The sequence below is a fragment of the Cebus imitator genome, unplaced genomic scaffold, assembly GCF_001604975.1.
Source record: "Cebus imitator isolate Cc_AM_T3 unplaced genomic scaffold, Cebus_imitator-1.0 Scaffold468, whole genome shotgun sequence".
NCBI lineage: Eukaryota > Metazoa > Chordata > Mammalia > Primates > Cebidae > Cebus > Cebus imitator.
The window spans coordinates 1,185,357-1,209,134 of NW_016107783.1; the positions used below are offsets into that span (position 1 = coordinate 1,185,357).

Here is a 23,778-nt window from a genome sequence, read left to right on the forward strand (position 1 = left end):
AACCATCATTCTCAGCAAACTGACACAAGAACAGAAAATCAAACACCACATATTCTCACTCATAGGTGGGTGTTGAACAATGAGAACACATGGACACAGGAAGGGGAGCATCACACACTGGGGCCTGTCGGGGTGAAATAGGGGAGGGACAGCAGGGGGTGGGGAGTTGGGGAGAGATAGCATGGGGAGAAATGCCAGATTTAGGTGACGGGGATGAAGGCAGCAAACCACACTGCCATGTGTGTACCTATGCAGCAATTTTGCATGTTCTTCACATGTACCCCAAAACCTAAAATGCAATAAAAATAAAAAATAAATAAAAATAAATACATCTGGAGACAACAGATGCTGGAGAGGAGGTGAAGAAATAGGAATGCTTTTACACTGTTGGTGGGGGTGAAAATTAGTTCAACCATTGTGGAAGACAGTGTGGCAATGCCTCAATGACCTAGAAATAGAAATACCATTTGACCCAGCAATCCCAGTACTGGTTATATACCCACATAATTAGAAATCATTCTATTATAAAGACACATGCACACGTATGTTCATTGCAGCACTGTTTACAAGAGCAAAGACTTGGAGCCAACCCAAATTCCCATCAATGATAAACTGGATAAAGAAAATGTGGCACATATACACCATGGAATACTATGAGGCCATAAAAAAGGATGAGTTCCTGTACTTTGCAGGGACATGGATGAAGCTGGAAACCATCATTCTTAGCAAACCGACACAAGAACAGGAAGCCAAACACTGTTTGTTCTCACTCATAAGAGAGTGTTGAACAATGAAAACACATGGATACAGGGAGGGGAACATCAAGCACTGAGGTCTGTTGGGGGGTGAGAGCTAGGGGAGGGATATCAGGGGTTGGAGAGATTGGGGAGTGATAACATTAGGAGAAATACCTAATGTAGGTGAAGAGGGGATGGAGGCAGCAAACCACCATGGCACGTGTATACCTATATAACAATACTCCACGATCTGTACATGTACCCCAGAACTTAAAGTATACCTCTACTACTAATAAAAAGCATTCAGGTTGCTGTGTGGCTTCTTTTAACTGATTATAGTAAAATTTGAGAAGAAGGAAATGATTTAAAGATGGAATTTATAATTAAAAGAAAGTGGAATTTATGGATTGGAAGGTTTTTTTGTCAGTCTGGCCCTGTGTTTGAGAGTAACAGCATTTTCAGGTGAGGAAAGCAGGAGTGTGGCCCAGAAACTATATGAGAAGATTAGTATAAACAAAACAAAGTCAGAGGTTATTCATCAGGACAATGGGAAAATGACCCCAAAAGCACGTTAGAAATTACTGGTGTTGCCCCCTTCCTGTCAGATGCCCAGAGGAAGGAAATATGTCAAGAGAGACCTGAGGCATCCTTGGGACTTAGGGAATCCCTGCTTAGGGTCACCTCAAGTCTCTGCTAATCACAGTTTACTGCAACACTCTTAAGCCACGCAACCATAGCTCAAGTGGGTCCAAGGGTGGCTTGAGTCACCACTCTGTATAGTAAAAGCTATAAACATTCGCAGCCTACATATTGTGTCAATTCTGCAATCACACAGAATGCAAGGAATTTGGAACATAGCTTTTTCCACCCAGATTTCAAAGAATGTCTCTGATATCTTGGGAACTCAGGAAGAGACTTGTCACAGTGGTGGACCACCACAGAGAGCTTCCACTAAAGCAATGCTCAGCAGATCTGTGGGAGTGAGACCACCCACAACACCTAGAATTCTGAGCCAATACATTTCTGTTCATTATATAAACCAAAAAGTATCTGAGACAAGTCTAAATTTGTTTAGAGGTTTCTTTTGCCAAGATTAGGGACAATGACCTCTGCCACAGCCTCACGTGGTCCCGAGAACATGCACCCAAGGTGGTTTGGTTACAGCTTTGTTGTATGCATTTTAGGGAGACAGATGCTACAAGCGAAGACATAAATCAATACATATAAAGTATACATTGGTTTGGCTCAAAAAGGTAGAACATCTTGAAGTGGGAGAATTCCAGATCATAGGTGGATTCAAAGATTTTCTGATTGACAATTCGTTAAAAGAGTTGAGCTCCACCTGAAGAACTCTTCTTACCTCAGCTTGAGTTAAGGTAAAGGGAGTTGTAGAGGCCAAGGCTTTTGTCGTGTAGATGAAACCTCCAAGTAGCAGGCTCCAGAGAAAATAGACAGTGGATGTCCTCTTGTCAGACTCTCTTGAAAAGACATAGTAATGGAAGGAGATTCTTTACAGAGAACAAATTTCCCCCATAAGAGACAGCTTTGCAGAGCCATTTCAAAATATGTCAAAGAAATATATTTTGAGATAAAATACTGTGATTCCCTTCAGGAAACATTACATGTCATGTGATACTATACCAGAGTCAGGTTGCACGTTGGTATCTTATCGCTACAGTCTGTTTTGTCAGTCTTAAGATCTCTGTTTAATGTTAATGTGGGTTCATTGTGTCTAAACTGCAAAGGGAAGAAAGTATAATGAAATGCATCCTGACCCCTGCTTCCCATCATGGCCTGAAATAGTTTTTCAGATTTCCTTGGGATACGCATGGCCAAGAGAGGAGTCTATTCAATTGGTTGGGGGGTTTAGAATTTTACTTTTGGTTTATGATTATATATTACTCAGTCTCAGGTATTCTGTTACAGCAGCACAAAGCATATTAAGACACTCTCCCAATCTGAAGGACCAGTTCTTTGAAGGCAATGATCGTATAATATACAATTTTAAATTCTCATTTTCAGGCACGTAACAGACAGTGACTAAATACTAAATGGATGAGTTGGATGAAGAAGACATTGCACAAATGAAATTATTACTTTCACCCCTATCTGCCTGAAAAACACAAAATTAAACAATGGTTTTCAAAGAGAGCTCTTCATAACTCTTAATTAAGAAACATCAATATATTGGCTGTCCCTTCTATCTCTTCATTGTGATCAGATAACTAGGTTACTTTGTTTTAAATTTAGTTGATGATCAATGCAAATTTGATAAGATAAATTAAAATTTAAAGCCTATTTTGAAAAATATAAATTTAATCTATTATGTAAATATTAAATTCCTTAAAAGTCCACTTAAAAGGCATAAATTGAAGTGAATAGCAAATGGGTCATAGGAGAAAACTAAGAGAATATACAATTCTAAAGTAAAAAGACATGCAATAATAAGGCCAAGAGCATACAAGCATGAAATCTATGAGGGAAAATAAAGAATTTAAAAAAAGAAAGCATTTTAGTGAAGTTATAGGGCTAAATGAGTGACAATATTAGTTCACTCTGGGGAGGTTCAGCAATAGGAAGAAATGTATTTCTGAGTCTAGAAAGAAAGTCAAGTGTAGTCTAATGCATGATTTAGCTCAAGCCAAAATGGTCTGACAGTAGGGCTAAATTTCAAACTGTTGAGTTTTTTGTGCATAGAGATTTTTTTTTGTTTAACTGATATTGTAGATATTAACAGAAGAAAATACATAATGACTCTCAAATAATTTGCCAATTTCTAAGTAATACAATTCAGAAAAAACTTTTCAGCTTTCTGTTCTGTGAACAGAAATAGTTCATACAAGCTACATTTCATTCTGTCTAGACAAATACAAATGGCCAATTAACTTCTTCCTTCCCTTCCTGTAACTCCACACAACTGTCACCATACTGTGACAAAGCTTGAACTTGGGGCACTTTACCTCCCACCATCTTTGATTTTGATTTGCTTTATAGCTGCTCTCCCTAACTTCGTCATGGAATACTGCAAAGACAAGTGACCAAAGTTTCAAATTAATAAATTAAAATAGAATGTAATCAAGCTATAGGAAATTTGCTAGTAAATTAATAAATATTCCAGAGCACTTTCAGCAGTCTCAAGTTATCAGTCCAGCTTTCTGAGTAGCAGAGTATGTGCAGTAACTAATAGGAGTCTAAGAAGGTTAGCAATGCCTTTTTCAGATAAACAAATTAAAGGATACGTCTTCATAGAAATTCTTATTTTTGCATAAATTTGACAAGCCACAAATATCACATGAGATATCACAGGTTTTATATGGCCTCCTTGAATCTGCCATTCTGGATTTTAAAAAAATTGCACAGAAGTAGTGGCACCAAAGACATTGTAAAAGTAGAAAATGTAACTAGTGGTTGATAATCACTGGTTAAATTATTTTGCGGAAAGAACTTGGTACTCCTAATAAATTGGGGAAAATGGTCTCACTATTCAAGTATTTTACTTTTGCTTTAAAGAGAACAAAAATGATTATATGTAATTAATACTCTGCTATACTAACTCAGAAGCTCTTATGTCAAAAGATAATATGATTTGATAATAAGCTTTTGCTTACCTTTATAAATAGTCCAAACCAGAGAAAAGAACATACAAAAAGCCATGGAAGTGTGAAACAGCATGAGATATCTGAAGAACAGAGAGAAGTCTATTGAGGTTATAGAGCACATGGTATTTAAAGAAGTTGTGGGAGATGATAACAGAAAGTTACAATAAATATCAGAAAAACGCTTTCTCTGTGTTAAGTAGTTTTAACTTTACTTTCAATGAAAAGTCATAGAAGAGTTTCACGCAAAGGACAGATAATTAATAAAAAATAAATATAAAATAATCTGGGGAGTCAGAGACCAGGCTTGGCAACACAGTGAGTCTAAACCTCTACAAATCAACACAAAAAAATTTATCCATGCATGATGTCACATTCCAGCAGTCCTAGCTAATTTAGAGGCTTAGTTAGGAGGATCACTTGAATCTAGGAGTTCAAGGCTGCAATGAGGTATGACTGTGCCACTGCCTTGTAGCCTGGACAACAGAGTGAGACTGTCTCAATAAATAAATAAGTAAGTAAATAAATAAATAAATAAGACAATGTAAGTTATTACAATATTGTCCCTTGCTAGTCAAATGAACAAAACTAAAAGGTAAGCAAATTATGGTTCACATTAGCCTTTCCATAGAAACAAACAGAAACAGAGAACTTTATTTTACTTATTTATTTTAAACATTGTTATTTCTTTTAAACAATGCTATGCATTTCTAAAACAACGTTTTAGAAATGAACAATGTGTGGTTCTATCTCAAATAGGATACTCAAGAAGGATATTTGGGAAATTGAGATGATAAACTTCAACAGACGTCATCTTCAGCAAGAAATGAGCTTATTATGAATATACCTAAGGTTACATAAATCACTCTCTATAAATTTATTCTCTCAATAAGTATCTCTAACATAACTTGAACTAGAGTATTAGTTTGTTTTCACACTACTATAAAGAACTACTTGAGACTGGGTAATTTTGAAGAAAGGAGCTTTAATTAACTCACAGCTCTGCATGGGTGAGGAGGCCTCAAGAAACACAATCATGGGAAAAGGTGAAGGAGAATGAAGGCACATATTACATGGTGGCAGAGAGAGAGAGAGAGCAAGAGAGAGAGACAGAGAGAGGGAGAGAGAACAGCAAGGAAGAAATATGCCCCCATGATTCTCACCAGGTCCCTTCTCTTACACATGGGGATTACAATTCCAGATGACACTTTGCTGGGAACACAGAGCCAAAGCATACCATTGAACCCCTGGCCCCTCTCAAATCTCATTTCCTTTTCACATTGCAAAACCAATCATGCCTTCCCAACAGTCCCCCAAAGTCTTAACTCATTCCAACATTAACTCTAAAGGCCAAATCCAAAGCCTCATCTGAGACAAGGCAAGTCCTTTTCACCTATAAGACTGTAAAATCAAAACAAGTTAGCTACTTCCAAGATACGATGGGGGTACAGGCATGGGTTAAATGTTCCCACTCCAGATGGGAGAAATTTCCTGAAACAATCTCTTCAGGAAACTTACAATCATGGCAGAAGGCAAAGGAGAAGCAAGACACATCTTACATGGCAACAGGAAAGAGAGAGAGAGAGAGAGAAAGGAAGTGCCATGCTGTAAAACCATCAGGTCTCATGAAAATTCAAGGGAGAAATCTATCCCAGGATCCAGTCATCTCCTACCAGGCTCCTCCTTCAACACATGAGGATTACAGTTTGAGATGAGATCTGGGAGGGGACACAGAGCCAAACCATATCAACTATGATCGAGACAAACTTTTAAAACAGAAAATCTACATTTCCCTCTTCCTTTCGGCCTATAAAAATTTTCAAGTCTTACTCCAATTTCCTCCTATGATCTTTGAGATATTATTTCATATTTTGTAAATTAGTACATAGGTCTTTAATCACTCAGTACATGCATGAATGGGCTAATATGCTTCATATGCAAGCTTTTCTATGCCCTTGTTCACTTTAGTTATCTTTCACAAAACAGTCAATAGATATTTTTGTCCTAAAACAATCTCAGTAGATAAATAAATAAATAAAGGCCACAGGTCTGTGTTCTTTCACTGTATAGTAGTTCATATTTTCCAACGTTTTATAGAAAGAGATTATGTAAAGAATGCACTATTTTTTGTCTGATTTCTTTCACTTAGCATAATTTTATTGAGATTCCAAATTGTTGTATATATCAATAGTTCATTCATTTTTATTGCTTAGCAGTAAGTATTCCATGGTATGAATATATCACAATTTGTTTATACATTTCACTCTTTCAGATACTGGGGTTATTTCCCAGTTTTTAGCTATTGTGAATGACACTGCTTTAAGACTTCATGTACATATTTTGTGTGGATATATGTTTTGATTTACCTTGATTAAAAATAGAAATGGAATTGCTGGGTTGTATGGTGAGTGTATGTTTATGTGTATAGCAAGCTTTAAAACTGTTTTCCAAAGGCGTGTCATTTTGCCTTCCCATCAGCTGTGTGTGGTTGTTCATATCATTGCCAACACTTACTGTAACCAGTCTTCAAAATATATTTTCAGCAATATGTCCCACCTGAATTCAAACATTTCACCAACATATTGTCTTCTGTCTCGAAGTGCATTTTTGAAGTAAAGTAAGTCATACTTTGTTTGATCATGACTTAGTATAAATTTGTGTCTATTTCTGCTTAAATACAGGTTTATAGTCTAAGAGGAATAGAAACTGAGGACCAGAGTGAAGGGCATATTATTTGGGGAGGATCAGTAGTTTGGCTTTTTACATAACCATGGACCTTGACATTTTGAAGAGGAACTAAAGGAGCAGGAGAGAGGAGCATAGAAAAAGTGGAAAGGTGACCTAAACCAAGTCTTAACCACTTTTCAGTTTTGCCTAGAGTCAGTCTAATGTAGAAAACAAATATTTGCAAACTAAAAGTTTGAATCATACTATTTATGACTTTGTTATTTTCACACAGTTGGCTTTTTGATATGGATCACGCTTAAAGCTAAAAAAGATACCCTTTGGAAGGAAAAAGCAATTTCCTGCAACGCTAAAGAAGAAAATGAATGTGTAACTAAAAACTACCATTTTGAGAACTCTCAAGAATTTCTCCTACATTGAACATAAACTGAAAATTGTTCAAAACATGAGCTACAGTGTATAAACTGCAAGAAGGGGAGCAAAGAAATCACAGAAAACATTTTCACCACTACAACCACAGTAATCAATCCCTGTTCCCCAGCCTTTGGTTGATTAAAATGGCAGATTACTTTATTGTCTATCAATTTTTAAAATGTGAGTTCTTGGTGCCAAGGGTCCATTTTGTTACTTAGTTTTGGTCACAATATGTAGGTGATGCTTGTAGATGCTAAATTTTATTAGTCTTTAATTCTTCAATAGGAAATGATAAGACATTGTATTTTGCTCTGCAGAATCCCTTGGATGATTGATAAAGTGTACGTTGCTTAAGAAGTATACATTCTAAAATAATGTGTTTATCTTTTGATAAACTGCATGTGTTGGTATAATGTGTTATTTTAGTACAACCATCCACTCTAGTCAATAAAATAATGACAAGGCAGCTTATCATTTGTCAATCATATTATACAATGCAAAGCTTTATTGTGCTATGTAAATGTTCTCTTTCTGCCTTGGAAAACAAAAGCATGCCAGAAAAAAGAGCAGACACTAAAAGAGTAACACAAGTAGTAGGTGAAAAGTTGTGTATTTTATTTCGTGTAATTTGTGTATTATGGGGAAAATGTGGTTGAAGGATGGGCCCTAGAGATGGAAATGTCTTTTTATAATCCAATAGACTTGGCTTGTGACTATGTAATTTTTGTAAGAGATCTCTCATTTGGGGATGGTTTGAGGATGGACCAGATGGAAAGCAGGGCACTGTGGGATACATCATTTATCACAATGACAGTGTGTAGGCATCAGTGATCCTCTCAACACAGGGGGAAGCTAAAACTGCAAATGTAGAGCAGCATTACAGTCAGAGTAGTGGAGTTTGGCAACACTTGCATTTCTCATTAACTTAATCATATTAATTCATTAGCCATATATATCAAAGTAATTCACTCAGGAATTGTCACAAGAAATAATTTATAACTGTTCCCTTTCTCTATACAAAAAGTAAGTTGTAGTCATTCAGAAGATTGTGCATACTGCTTAGAAGGAAAAATTATAGCCACAACTAATAATAACAATAATTGTCAACTGTTTTTCTACTAGCTGTTCCACACTGTAAACTACCATAAAAAAAAAAAAAAAAAAAAAAAGAAGTGAAGTGTTTTATTTTATTGAAGTTTTATGATCAACAGCAGACAAATAGATGGATTATTCCAGGGATTTCCTATTTCTGAAACACCAAACATCTGATCTCTTACCTTTAACTTAATTGGTTCCAATATGATCCTGAAGTTTCAGAGCTTCGATTTTTAATACCCAGGGTTTTTGTTTGTTTGTTTTTGTCAGAAATAGTTCAGCATATTTGGGAAAGTATGGTGTTTATGATAAGATTTTAAAAACCTAGCCTTTTAAATTCTGGCTGTAATCTATATTGTCTCTGAGATTTATGGTAAGTCACTGAGCTTCTTGTAAACTCATTTGTTAATCAGGAACACTAATGATGCTAACCTCACAAGACTGCTGAGAGGATCAAATGAGAAAGAATTGAAAATATATCTTTATAAAATAGAGCTACATGCATATACATATACACACATTAAAGATGTGGGGATGTTTTGTAAAGCACTATAGAGATTATTATCACATGTCATCATCATCATTACCAACATCATCACCATCACCATCACCATCACCAATATCTTACAGATTGGCTTAAATTTCTCCTCTCCACCTACAGAAATAAGCAATGGGTTCTGCCCTATGAGCCAGCCATGCAGGACAAATATTGGCAGGAGCCTAAAAAACTGAGGGGAGACATTTTTAGGTTAAAATAAATGTGCTACATATAGAAAAAAGAGCACTGACAGACATAATAATACAAAAATTTGTGTTTGGGAAACCCAGGTTCAGCTAATATAATAAAGTTCTAATTATTAAGCTGATGTATTTAAGCTTTTCTTTAGTAAAGAATCTGCAAATGCATGTCAGTCTAAACTCTCCATTAGAAATATTAGTAATTCAAAATCTAGCTCTTATTAGGCCAATGGTTCTTCGTGAGCACACAAAAAATAAAGAAAATGCAATGACATTAAAAAACACCATATACTGTTTATATGATATGAAGTGTACTTTACAATATTGCCCTTAAGAAACCCAAAGCTAGTCTTAGGAAAAGATACGTTTTTAGATACGGTAAAACAGCTTAACTGCTTTCACTCCTCTCATCCTAGGAGCAATCCGGACTCCAACTATGCCCCCTGTCAGCAGGAAGCAGTTACAGCAGTCATCAGCTTTTTCCCGTCTCCTTAGCTCAGAACTCAGATAGAGGTGTGCTGAAACTGAAAGATGGAGATTTAAACCGCTGAAACTGAAAGAGGGAAATTGAAATTGCCTTCGCAAAATTATGACAGTAAAAAAAAATCTGATTTAGTTGACTCCATCTTGCTTCTAACCTCCAAGATGTCCTTGGTCATTCCTGGGCACAGGTTAAACTAAATTTGGGAGGAATTTATAGTTTAACTTTGAAGTAAGGATGATATTAGTCCCTCCCTAAAACTAGTCCCCTCCCTGTTCTGGGGATGAAACAGCCTTTGTAAAACTAATGTAAGGCAACAAGATTGGGATTATTGGAGAGGCTTGATAAAATATAGGTGTCGTTATTCTTTTTTTTTTTTTTTTTTTTTTGTACTTTAAGTTCTGAGGTACATGTGCAGATCTTGCAGGATTGTTGCATACTCTGAATAAACTAGGTGTCAATGGAATGTATCTCAAAATAATGAAAGCTATTTATGACAAACCCACAGCCAATATCATACTGAATGGTAAAAAAACTGGAAGCATTCCCTTTGAAAACTGGCACTAGACAAGGATGCCCTCTCTCACCACTCCTATTCAATATAGTACTGGAAGTTCTAGCCAGAGCAATCAGGCAAGAAAAAGAAATAAAGAATATTCAATTTGGAAAAGAGGAAGTCAAATTTTCTCTATTTGCAGATGACATGATTGTCTATTTAGAAGACCACATCGTCTCAGCACAAAATCTCCTTAAGATGATAAGCAACTTCAACAAAGTCTCAGGATACAAAATCAATATGCAGAAATCACAAGCATTCCTATACACCAATAACAGACAAACAGAGAGCCAAACCATGAGCAAACTCCCATTCACATTTGCTACAAAGAGAAAAAAGTACCTAGGAGTACAACTAACAAAGGATGTGAAGGACCTCTTCAAGGAGAACTACAAACCACTGCTCAAGGAAATAAGAGAGGAAACAAACAGATGGAAAAACATTCCTCTCCTGGTTAGGAAGAATCAATATTGTGAAAATGGCCATACTCCCCAGAGTAATTTATAGATTCAATGCCATCCCCATCAAGCTACCATTGATCTTCTTCACAGAACTGGAAAAAAACACTTTAAACTTCATATGGAACCAAAAGAGAGCCCACATAGCCAAGTCAATCCTAAGCAAAAAGAAAAATGTCAGAGGCATCACGTTACCTGACTTCAAACTATACTACAAGGTGTAGTTTTTCTAACCCAATACTGCTCAGAAGACATATGGCCTGAAGTCATAAGATTTGTGACTTCCCCAATTGTTCCTATAAATAACATCACTGTAGTAGAATCTAAGGTTGGTTTTCTGAGATTTTTTTTCAGCCTGATTCCAACCAGATCCGTGACGCAGAATTCAACTTGTCCTGTCATCCTATCCAGAGGCAGGCTTAGCACATAAGAACCATTTTCCACACCCCTATGATTTTATTCCTCAACCAATCAGCAGCATCCATTCTTTAGTCCCCTGCCCACCAAATTGTCCAAAAAACCCTAACCTACAAGCCTCTAGTGACTGATTTGAGTAATAACTTCATCTACTGTGTGGCTGTCCTTGTGTCAAACTCTTTTTCACTGCAAAAAAAAAAAAAAAAAAAAAAAAAAAAAAAGGAAAAATATATTTGTTTTAAGAACACCATAAAAAAGGTTAATATGTTTTCTAGAATAAAGGCTTGATCTTTTTTTTTTCCACTGAGAATGTCCTAGGATATCTCTTTATGACCACTTCTTAGCATACAAACTAAATGAGTGAAAATTTGAAATGCATCATTAAAAGAGAGAGACACTTATTTCAATTATGCAATGAAGCTAATTGGCCTTATATCATACTATGAGATTGAATTCACACTGCCAACACTAGGTATAATTCTACTTCTGGATTTGTTAATCCTGAGTTGAGTGTTGTAGGTACTATTGCTGAACTGAATCTTCATGGGCTCAGTTACCCAAAGACTTGAATGGCATCTGACAGTCTTAAAAAATTTTTTGCCATGATATAGCTAGAATAAACAAACCAGCTTAAGAATCTTTTAAGGAATGAACACTACAGAAATTTCTTCTGAGGCACTTTATTACTTCCTTGTAAGCTGTCACTTTAAATCTCTCTCAGGCCAGATTTCACATCTGTCTATTAGAAATGCTTCATAAGCTGAGGAAAGGGAAGCCATCATCTTTTGGGAAATTCAAAGGCACAAACAACAAATCCATCCAGTCAGTGTGGTCCAGGGATATTAGCACTTCTGCAGAGATACAGAGAAGGATGTATGTAATATTCCCTCTTCTTTTCTCCCTGTGTATCCCAAAAGGTTTTACAGAAAATATTAGAAAATAGGATACTTATATAAGAATGGGCTATCAAAGAACTGAGCTATTGATTATATGATATAAATAGAGATAGAAATATATAAGATGAGAATATCAGTAGTTCAAATATATAAAGGCAACATGCAGTCTAATGTCATCATTTTGGGACAGCTAGGGAAAGGTTAGGTGAAATTTGGGAAAACTCTAACTCACAGAATAAATTTTATTTTAGTGTTATAATGTATTCTTATATTGTTTGGTTCAGAGCAGATGTTCAATAAATAAATGTTAAATGAAAGAATGAATGCATGTACTGCTCTAAATCTATTTCAATACTATATGTGTCTATAGTTATATAGATATAATATCTAAATGCATATCTGACAATATTATCAAGAATAGATCCTAAGGGCCTACCTTAGTGAATAAAGATTAATTGGTATTAATTAGCATGTTGATTATTTGTATAACAGATCTTATTAAAGTGATTTCAGGCACCTAAATAACCCCAAAATATTTTAACAATACTACATTCGTGCACAGATTCATACACACATATATTTATTGTTCATACATCTAATTTGCTAAATAAGATATTTTTACTAATACCAGAGACTTTGGCATATACAGTGGCTGAATTATCACAAAGTTTGAACTAGTGGAGTTTAAATATATCAGGTTTCCTTATGTCAGAAAAATATAACCAAGAAGAAAATAAATGTCTGAAATTAAAACAAAAAATACAAGTTACAGAAAAAAATAAAATCAGATAAAAATAGACTATTTTATCTTTATAGTATGCAAATAAAGCAATATGGCACACCTAATATTATACTGCATCCTTGATGATTTACATGTCAAGCTATATAAATTGAAAAACTATTCTGAAATAAGTCTAAGAATGATGAGAATGATGCCTGAAGCAATTCTAACCCTTTTCACCGGCAGTTTTTACATGCAACTGCTTGAAGTTGAAAGACCAACAATTTTACTTTTCCTCCACACATTTGAATGTAGGTAAGTAAGATATTGTTGGGCATACAACATAAATTTATATAAGCTAAAGAAAGGAACTTCTACAGAGCTCTGCAGATTCCTCCATCTTCCCTTGATTAATTTTTTTAACTGTCTGCACCTTTAACAAATGTGCTCATGCCTTTCCTCACTCAATGTCTCGTCTAGCTTTATAATCCTGTCCTAAGCACAAGCAAGGAACTAAAAACTGAGGATTTTTGTCTCAATGGCTCACTTGGTGGTAAAGTCAAGTTGCCAGAAGTAAAGCAAAGATTCAATCCAAGGAGTGTGACAGTATGAGTAACTTGAAAAACATATTTCAGAATGTCATCCATGAACACTTCCTCAAACTTGCTAGAGAGGTCAATGGTCAAATTCAGGAAATACAGAGAACTACTGCAAGATTCTACACAAGATCATCCCCCAGGCATATAATCAGCAGATTTTCCAAGGTCAAAATGAAAGTAAGAATGGTAAAGTTAGCTAGAAAGAAAGAGCAGGTCACCTACAAAGGTAACCCTATCAGCCTAACAGCGGACCTCTTAGCTGGAACCCCTTAAGCCAGAAGAAATTGGGAGACTACATTCTACATTCTTCAAGAAAAACATTTTTAAACAATAATTCCATATTCAGCCAAACATAGCTTCCTAAATAAAGGAGAAATAAGATCCTTTTCAGATTAGAAAATGTTGAAGGAATTCCTCACCACTAGAGCTGTCTTACAAAAGATCTTGAAAGGAGCACTAAGCAAAGGGAGGGAAGACCACTGCCAGCTAATACAAAAACACACTTAAACACACAGACCAGTGTCACCCTAAAGCAACCACACAAACGAGTCTACATAATAACAAGCTAATAGCACAATGACAGGATCAAATCCACACATACCAATACTAACCTTAAATGTAAATGGGCTGAATGCCCCATGTAAAAGGCTTGTAGTGGCAAGCTGAATAAAAGCCAAGACCTAAAGGCATGCTGTCGTCAAGATACCCATCTCACAATTAATGACATGCTAAGCTCAAAATAAAGGGATGTAGAAAAACCTACCAAGCAAATGGAAAACAGAAAAAAGCAGGAGTTGCAATCTTAATTTCAGACAAAACAGATTTCCAACCAATAAATATTTTTTAAAAACAGCATTACATAATGGTAAAGTGTTCAATTCAACAAGAAGACGTGACTATACTAAACATGTATGCATTCAACACAGGAGCATCCAGATTCATAAAACAAGTTCTTAGAGACCTACAAAGAGACATAGATTCCCACACAATAGTAGTGGGAGACTTCAACCCTCCATTGAAAGTATTAGGCAAATCACTGAGGCAGAAAATGAACAAAGATATTTAAGACCTTATTTCAACATTGGACCAAATGGGTCTGATAGACCTTTACATAACTCTCCACCCATAAAAAACAGAATATACATTCTTCTCACTACAGAAAGAAATCAAAAAGTCCTTTGAAAACGAAGAGAACAAAGACACAACATACCAGATATTCTGGGACACAGCTAAGGCAGTGCTAAGAGGAAACTTCATACCACTAAACATAAACATAAAAAAAGTTAGAGAGATCTCAAATTAATTACCTAACTTCACAACTGATATCATTAGAGATGCAGTAACAAATCAAGCCCAAGGCTAGCAGAAAATAGGAAATAACAAAAAATGAGAGCTGAACTGAAGGTAATGGATAAACAACAACAACAACAAAAAAATACTTTTAAAAGATAAACAAATCCAGGAGGTTTTTTTTTTAATAATTAATAAAACATATAGTCCGCTAGCTAGACCAATAAGGAAAAAAGAGAGAAGATCCATATATATGCAATTAGAAGTCATGATGGGAATTTTACTACTGACACCACAGAAATAGAAACACCCATCAGAAACTACTACAAACATCTCTACACACACAAAATTTAAAAACCAACAAGAGATGGATAAATTCCTGGACATATGTACACTCTCAAGACTGAGCCAGGAAGAAATTGGTTCTGTGAACAGACGAATAACATGCTTCAAAATTGAATCTGTAATAAATAACCTCCCAACCAAAACAAACCTGGGACCTGTTGGATCCATAGCTGAATTTTACCAGATGTATAAAGAAGAGCTGGTGTCATTCCTACTGAAACTATTCCAGAAAATTAAAGAGGAGGGAATCCTCCCTAACTCATTCTATGAGCCATCATCATCTTGATACTAAAGCCTAGAACAGATACAACAAAAAAAGAAAACATGAAGGGCCAATACCCTTCATGAACATCAGTGCAAAATTTCAGAACAAAACACTTGCAAATTGAATTCAGCAAGATCAAGTAAGCTTCATCCTGGGGATGTAAGTTTGGTTCAACATATTCAAATCAACAGATGTGATTCATCACATAAACAGAACTAAAGACAAAAACCACTTGGTTATTTTAATGGATGCAGAACAGGTTTTTGATAAACTTGAACACACCTTCATGTTAAAAACTTTCAATAAACTAGGCATTAAAGGAACATATCTTAAAATAATAAGAGCCATCTATGATAAACCCACAGCCAACATTATACTGAATGGGCAAAGGCTGAAAGCATTCCTCTTGAAAACTGGAACAAGATAAAGATGGCCTTTCTGAACACCTCTATTCAGCATATTATTGGAAGCCTGGCCAGAGCAATGGGTCAAGTAAAAGAAATAAAGGGCGTCCCAGTAGGAAAAAAAAAAGTCAACATATCTCTGTTTGCAGGGGACATGATTCTGTATCTAAAAAACCCTATAGTCCCAGCTGATAAACGACTTCAGAAAAGTTGCAGGATACAAAACTAATATACAGAACTCACAAGCATTCCTATACACCAATAACAGCCAAACTGAGAGCCAAATCAGAAAGGCAATCCCATTCACAATTGTCACAAAAATAATAAAACACCTAGGAATACATCTAAGCAGGGAGGTGAAAAATCTCTCTGGTGAGAATTACAAAACACTACTCAAAGAAATCAAAAGATATAAGCAAACTGAAAAACATCCCATGCTCATAGATAGGAAGAACCAATAACACTAAAATGGTCATGCTGCCCAAAGCAATTTACAGATTTAATGCTATTCCTATCAAACTACTTTTTCACAGAACTAGAAAAACCTATTTTAAAATTTATATAGAATCAAAAAAGAGCCAGAACAGCCAAGGAAATCCTAAGCTAAAAGAAGAAAGCTGGAAGCACCATGTTACCCAACTTCAAACCACACTACATCACTACAGTGATCAAAACAGCGTTGTATTCATACAAAATCAGGCATTCAGACCAGTGGAACACAATGAAGCACCCAGAAATAACGCTATGACCATCTGATCTTCAACAAAGCAGACAAAGACAAGCAACAGGGGAAAGATTCTCTAGTCAATCAACGGTACTGAGATAACTGGCTAGCCATATGCAGAAGACTAAAACTGGACCCTTTACTTATAACATATACAAAAGTCAACTCAAGATGGATTAAAGATTTAAATGTAAAACCCCAAATTATAAAAACCCTGGAAGACAACTCTAGCAATACTATTCTAGACATAAGAATGGGCAAAGGTTTGATGACAAAGACACCAAAAGCAATCACAACCAAAGCAAAAATTGACAAGTGGGATCTAATTAAAGGCTTCTGCAGAGCAAAAGAAACTATCAACAGAGTAAACAGACAATCTACAAAATGGAAGAAAATATTTGCAAACTATGCATCTGACAAAGGTATAGTATCCAGCATCTGTAAGAAACTTAAACAAATTAACAGAGAAAAACAAACAACCCCATTAAAAAGTGGGCAAAGGACATAAACAGACACTTTTCAAATGGAGATATACATGCAGCCAACAAGCATATGAAGAAAAGCTAAATATCACTGATCATTACGTTTTATGGTATTATTAGATTTTGTGATCATTAGATTTGTGGTAAATCAAAACCACGATGAAATACTATCTCTCACCAATCAGAATGGCTATTACTAAAAAGTCAAAAAGTGACAAGCTGATGAATTTGCAGAGAAAAGGAAACACTTATACACTGTTTGTGGGAGTGTCAATTAGTTCAACCATTGTCAAAAGCAGTATGGCAATTCCTCAGTTAAAAGCAGAACTACTGCCCAACAATTCTATTATTGGGTATATACCCTGAGGAAGAATATTATTCTATGATAAAGAAACATGCACATAAATGTTCATTGCAGAGCTATTAATGATAGCAAAGACACAGAATCAACCTAACCACCCACCAATGACAGATTGGATGAAGAAAATATGGTACATATATACCATGGACTACTATGCAGCCATAAAAAAGAACGACGAGATCATGTATTTTGTAGGAACATGGATGGAGCTGAAGACTATTATCCTTAACAAACTAATGCAGGAATAGAAAACCAAATACCGCATATTATCACTTATAAGTGGGAGCTAAAAAATAATAACTTACAAACACAAGGAAAGAAACAACAGATACTAGGATCTACTTGAGAAGGGGCAGGAGGAAGAGGAGCAGAAAAGATTGCTGTTGGGTACTGAGTCTAATACCTGGATGATGAAAAAATATGTATGACAAAAATAAATAAAATTTAAAAAAGAAACTCAGCTCACTTGCTTTGTGATCTTAGGTAAATAATTTAAACTCACTCAGCTACAGATTGTTTACTTTAAAAATGAAGACATTGTCCATAAGGCTGCTATGAAGATTAAATGTAACATATGAAAAGCACTTAGAAAAGTGCCTGGCATTAATTTAGCCTCTAGGATTCAGCATCTAGTTAGCACCGATGGCTAGTACATAAAAGGTACTTAATATATATTGGAGCTTTTCCTCAACAAAGAACCTACAAATGTTTACTCAAAATGATTTGGCTTCAAGGCACTTTTAAAATCCTTTTCTTTTTTCAACTGTACATTCCCACAAAACCAGGACACAGATTTTATTATTTACATGGTACTCCTTTTAGGTTCTAGGAATGTATTTCAGGAGGCAAGAAATAGATGATCATTTACAGAATACCAAGATATATTTCCAATGCTGTTATCCCTTCTATCTTCATTATATGTGCAGGGCTACTCTCATATCATAATTTGTTTATAAATATTTAAAGTAAAAAATTCATTAACTTCCCCCTCAAAGCCTGAGTGCCTTCTCAAGTTTTCTATCTGAGTTAATTATACCATCATCCAGCCTATCACCCAAGCTAGACATGAATCATCCTAGACTACCACCTTACCCTCTACATTTAATCAATTACCTAGTGTGATTAACTCTAATTACTGAAGCACTCAGAACCTTTTCTCCATTCGGCTGAATTTGCCTTCAGGCCTCAGTATTTCTCCTTTGAACTGCAGCAACTGACATTCCTTCATTTCATTACCTTCATCGCTATCTACCCTCCAGGAAATTTTTTTCAGAACATTTACTCAGTTCCTTAGCAGAAGCTCCTTTCACCTATAGAAATTTCTTCAAAAACAAAACAAAATCATATGTGAAGGACAACATATAAAATTCTAACTGAGGTAGAAGTGTGGAGCATGGAAGTACTTCCTCACTTCCATGTCAGCCAGTAAGGGGAGTCCTGAAAGACACTTTGGAAACCCGTGGCCTACAAGGAAAAACTTCAACTGCTTAACATGGTAAATCAAAAACTGGTTTCAAAAGCTGGCTTTTCCCTCCCTTTCTATTCCAACCACATCACCTATAAGCCTTCTACCTTAAATCTCTCCTCTTCTACCTGTACTCTTCTATCTGCCTGGAATGCTCTTCCTCTGATTCTCTGTCTGTCCAATGCTCAGCCTACAAAATACAGCTTCAAAGTTTCCATCTAATTGAGCATTACCCAACTTACCTAATTGATATAGCTGCTTCCACTTATGGGATATCATAGCACCTTTTATGTACTTGTATTGTGGCCTCTATCACACTTCAATGCAATTACTAGTTTACGTTCTGTTCTCCCCAGTTATAGTGTGGCAAGGACCACTACTCATATATTTTTACAATGCTTAGGAATGAGTGTCCAGAACACAACAGATGCTTTATTAGTGTTCGTATCATTACATATAAAGATTTCATTGTCATTAAATTCACTTTCTATGACATAATAGCTTTAATGATTTTTAAAGATTCAATTATAGAAACATTGAACTTATTTTTAAGTGTTTTTGTATATGCTTAGCTACTTTTTTTAGGGACTCAACAAAGTTCAGTGCTAATTTATGACACCGGAATTTTACCAGTTTTTCACAGTGCTCAATTCAAAGCACTATGACATAATCCAGGACAATGACCACCTGCACCTTCTTTTTTAATCCTAAGGCTCCTATACCAAGGATGCATTGTAGGTTTACTTTTTAACCTAGAGTTAACTTGGACAACATAAATGGATGCCCAGAACCCCTGGAAACTAAAAGAACATTACTGAGACCTAAGTCTAAGTATGCAGGAGTGCTGTACCCTATGGGAGGGAGACTTTGAGATGATGCTGTTCGAGCCAGTGCCTCCATTCCTGCCCCCAGCACACAAACATATACAGACATACAAACAATAAGGCCTTGAAAGGGATTTTCTGCAAGAGTATGACAATTTTTTAAATCACCTCCATTTGATTTGTCGCTCAAGTAACAAAACTTGTTTTCATGAACACTCAAAAAATTCAATAATGTAACCTCTAATAGAGCTTGAAAAGCTCTGAAGGACAAGCTACTTAGATCAATATTGGTTTATTTCAAATGCTTGGCAGTACCAAGAGACATGGCTGATCATCAGACGGATTTTATTACCTGTCGGAGTGATAAGTCCTGGCGATAAGAGGCCTGGGACTGCATGGGGCAGAAGGCGAGCATTTTCCTGCAACACTCCCAAAGAACGCTTAGGGGGCCTGCCAGGTCTTGAACTGTTGAAAAACAGACAAATATAGACAAGGTTAAAAATGTACTCTTTCTGAGAATACCATCACTTGCAACATTTACTTTTTAAATCTTATTTAATTGCCAAAAGTGGTAGAATTTTCCATTAAAGACTATTTTTGTGGATTACTAAGAGACTAATTCTTTCCTTTCCTCTCAATTTCCCAACAGAGTTATGGCAAACATTAGCCCCATAAGGGATCGGTTTTAGTTTAGATTCCATTTACAGGCCAGCACTTTGCAATGCAGCTCACCTGTTGTGTCAGAAATCCTGTTACCACTGCCTTTAAAGCTACACTTGATCTGAAGTATTAATAAGTGCTTCTGAGAGCTGAGACAGTGACTCACAGAATTAAGATCATATAAAATGTGAAGTGATTAAGTCTCTTCCCAGCATGCTAGAGGTGAATGGTAAACAGCTGAGAGATGTCGATTAGAAGCTGATGTTTTTAAGCATTTCCACAGCTGCTGGGAGCCCGTGAGGAAGAAAGGATTACCACCCTCAGTAGGTTTTTTTTTTTTCCTAGATATTTTTTAAACCCAGCTGTATAACCAGCAGTGCTCTGTCTTGGAGTAGCTATACTAACAAACCTGCCACCTTTGCAATCTAGGGTGTCTTTTCTCTCAGATTGATTGGTGTTTTTAACAAATGAGTTGATGCTAAACTTATAACACCTAACCCACTGCATTTGTACATTCTTCACCCATGAGCAGTTCAGAAATTCTAATTGCAAATGCTAATTCATAAAATAATGAAATAAAAAGTCAGTATCTGTTGCCTCCATCTTGTACCCTAATAGAGTTAGGGTACAAAAATATCATTTTAAAGCTGTCACTACATGACAGACTTGTAAGTCATAGAACATTAGGATCAAGTTATTCTCAAGTCACCCAATATATTTGAAATATTACTTTCTAACGTTGCCTAAGATATTGCTGTTGCCTTTTAGTAGAAATGCATTTCACAAAGCTGAATGATATGAGTTTTGACAAAATATTGCAAATACTATATTAAATAACTTTAACAGCAAAAATATATGAGGTTCAAATAGAGAACATACCCCAAAATGACTTTTAGTTTACAAAGAAATTTAAGTTGAACCTCACTCTATCAACTGTGCAGTAGCAAAATGCTCCATCAATGTAAGACAAACTCTGCTTTTAAATAAAAAACAACTTCTAGCAACCTTACATGGAGGTATCATTACCTAGTTCATTTTTCATACACTGCGCTAGTGTTATTTTCTTCCGTTGCGCATCAATATTATATATCAATATAGCACAAAAGATTCTGTTTTTCTCATTTAATGTTTCTATTTTATAAATGGACTCTCCTCTCCTTTCTACTTGATTCTGGGCCATAATTTATTTTCTTTAATTCAGTGTTTTTACCGTTTACCTTTTCCCTATTTTATGGCTTTCTGACTCTTTTAAGGAATGCTGAAAACAGAAATATCCTAGTTACTTTGAATGTCCTTAAGGATCCCAATATCACTGAAAAATGTTCATCAGAGTATATCCAGGCATCAGAGAAAAGCACATTGTTTTATTGAATAAACTTCACCAAATCTATACTGTCTAAATGTTTTATTGTGTCCTTCCATTTGTCAGAACTCAAGCCTACTAACTTTATTTAAACACACCTGATTACTCTTTGTATTTTTCCACTGTAAACATTTCAGTGCTATCTCCATTCTCATGAACACTTTCAGACAGGCTGCCTCCAGGACTAAGCAGCCTGATGCTCGCTGTACTTCCATGTGATGAGCCATATGACTGCCAGCAGTTAAAAGTACACTTTGAAAGCTACAAGGTTTAACTAGTCTGTTCCAAATTTTTTGGTCAGTTCTCACTATCTGAAGCAACGCTTTTTCAACAGACTGACCCACGCTTGGGAAGCATTAGAGGCCTCTTAGTCTAGAGGTTTTACCTTAAATGTGAAGATTTGAAAAAAATTGGTTTCACAGCTTATTTCACAAATGGCTTTGTACTGTCTATTTCCATATGTTATGAACTCCAGCCATATTCTCCATCCTAACATTCATCTCAGTTCATAATTTTATGTTGGTGGTATGAATAATTCTGATATATTGTGAGAATTTAGAACAGGTTTTGCCTTTGAGGAGCTTGTGGTCTAGTTATTTGTAGTCTGTAAAATAAAATAGGCCTTTTTTAAAAGTTCCCACCCGAATGGCTCTGCCAATATATCACTCATGTACACTGTAAAGGTAAATTGTTAAGGCACAAGGCAAACAACCCCATAAAATTGTCAAACTTATTATATAGCTCAGCTAATTTAATTAATAATAATTAATTTAATAGCTCAGCTAATCTCCCCAACTAGAATATAAGCTACATCAAGGCAGCATACATGACTGGTTTTGTTTGTTACTGTATCCTAAGCAATTCTCATGGATTCCAACAGACAGTAAGGTCCAGTAGAACGTTAATTGTCAATTAATTAATATACATAGGAAATATTCTTTCACTGTTGATACAGTTTCCAAATATTCCTTCAATAACTCAACTCACCTGTTGTGTGAGCTGTTCTTTGACCACAAGAACAGAGAGCCAGTTTCATTATTTAATCATAACATAATTATTTTTTAAAATCTTGAACTCCACAATAACTGTAGGAGCTTCATAATATGATCTACTCAAATCTGACTATGTATAAGGGTAAAGAAGGCTATGGATAGATGCCACTGTCTTATTCTCTTAAAAGCCCTACAGGCTTCAAGATCTGCTTAAGGACTAAAGGACCCTGCAGTCACACATATGCAGTAACAATGTCACTTATTCAGCCATCTAGTAAACAAACATGCACTAGGTACCCATTTAGCGTGTGTGTGGTATAATGCTAGGTATCAGCAACACGGGGGGTAAAATGTAACCTCAACAAGGGCAAGGGTTTTGGTTTGATCTTTTTCATTGATATAGTGCGAGAACCTAGAACAGGTTTTGCCTTTGAGGGGCTTGTGGTCTAGTTATAAAGATGTGTGTTTGCCCTGTTATTTAAAATTTCTGATTGATCCTTTAATGAGTATGGTTGTATGATACCTGCTTCCAAAATTGTTTACATTTATCAGTGATCAAAAATCACATTCAGATTTCTTTTTTTTAATTTTGGAACAAAGACTTGGGTCCCTAGAGTAAATTAATTGAGACAAAGTTTGTGAACGTGCTTTATAGTCAATATATCTACATAAAAATTTAAGACAGATTTATTCTGATTCTTAGACCTACTAATTCTCTGTAAGACATTCCTGGATTTCATTTTAAGGAACACAAGCCTGACAACATAGTGAAAGATTGTGGAGAGCTCTGTAAAAATTTGGGAAGAATCTTTCTTGATAGATGATCTGGCCATACTTCTTATATTTAAGAGGTTTATTAGCATCAGGCAGATATTCACATATTAATCAAGGCAAATAACATGTGGTGGTTTAACTAGGTAACTTATTTGGATGGCAATTTAATCAGCATAGGTTGAAAGGTCCATCATTGTAGCATCCTGTTTCAACGAAGATGTTGATTGCGTTACTGATCTCAGTAATGCTTTATTTTACAGGGCACGAATAACCATGCAATTACTCTTTAATTAAATGATAATTGCTTCTTGGCGATTATTTGTTTTCAGTTTAATTACAAGGTTATTTGTAGTCTGTAAAATAAAACAGGCCTTTTTTTAAAAGTTCCTACCCAAATGGCTCTGCCAATATATCACTCATGTACACTGTAAAGGTA

General features: G+C 35.6%; 1 protein-coding gene across 7 annotated transcripts in view; it reads right to left on the reverse strand.

The window, feature by feature from the left end:
* Window positions 1-23,778, reverse strand: part of DACH2 (dachshund family transcription factor 2) — a 632,920-nt gene that overhangs the window by 275,560 nt on the left and 333,582 nt on the right. For all 7 annotated transcript variants that reach the window (XM_037732724.1, XM_017512281.2, XM_037732723.1 and 4 more), the window contains exon 3: window positions 19,906-20,018. In XM_037732724.1, coding sequence (XP_037588652.1) covers window positions 19,906-20,018 — 113 coding nt within the window. The remainder of the gene's footprint in view (window positions 1-19,905; window positions 20,019-23,778) is intronic.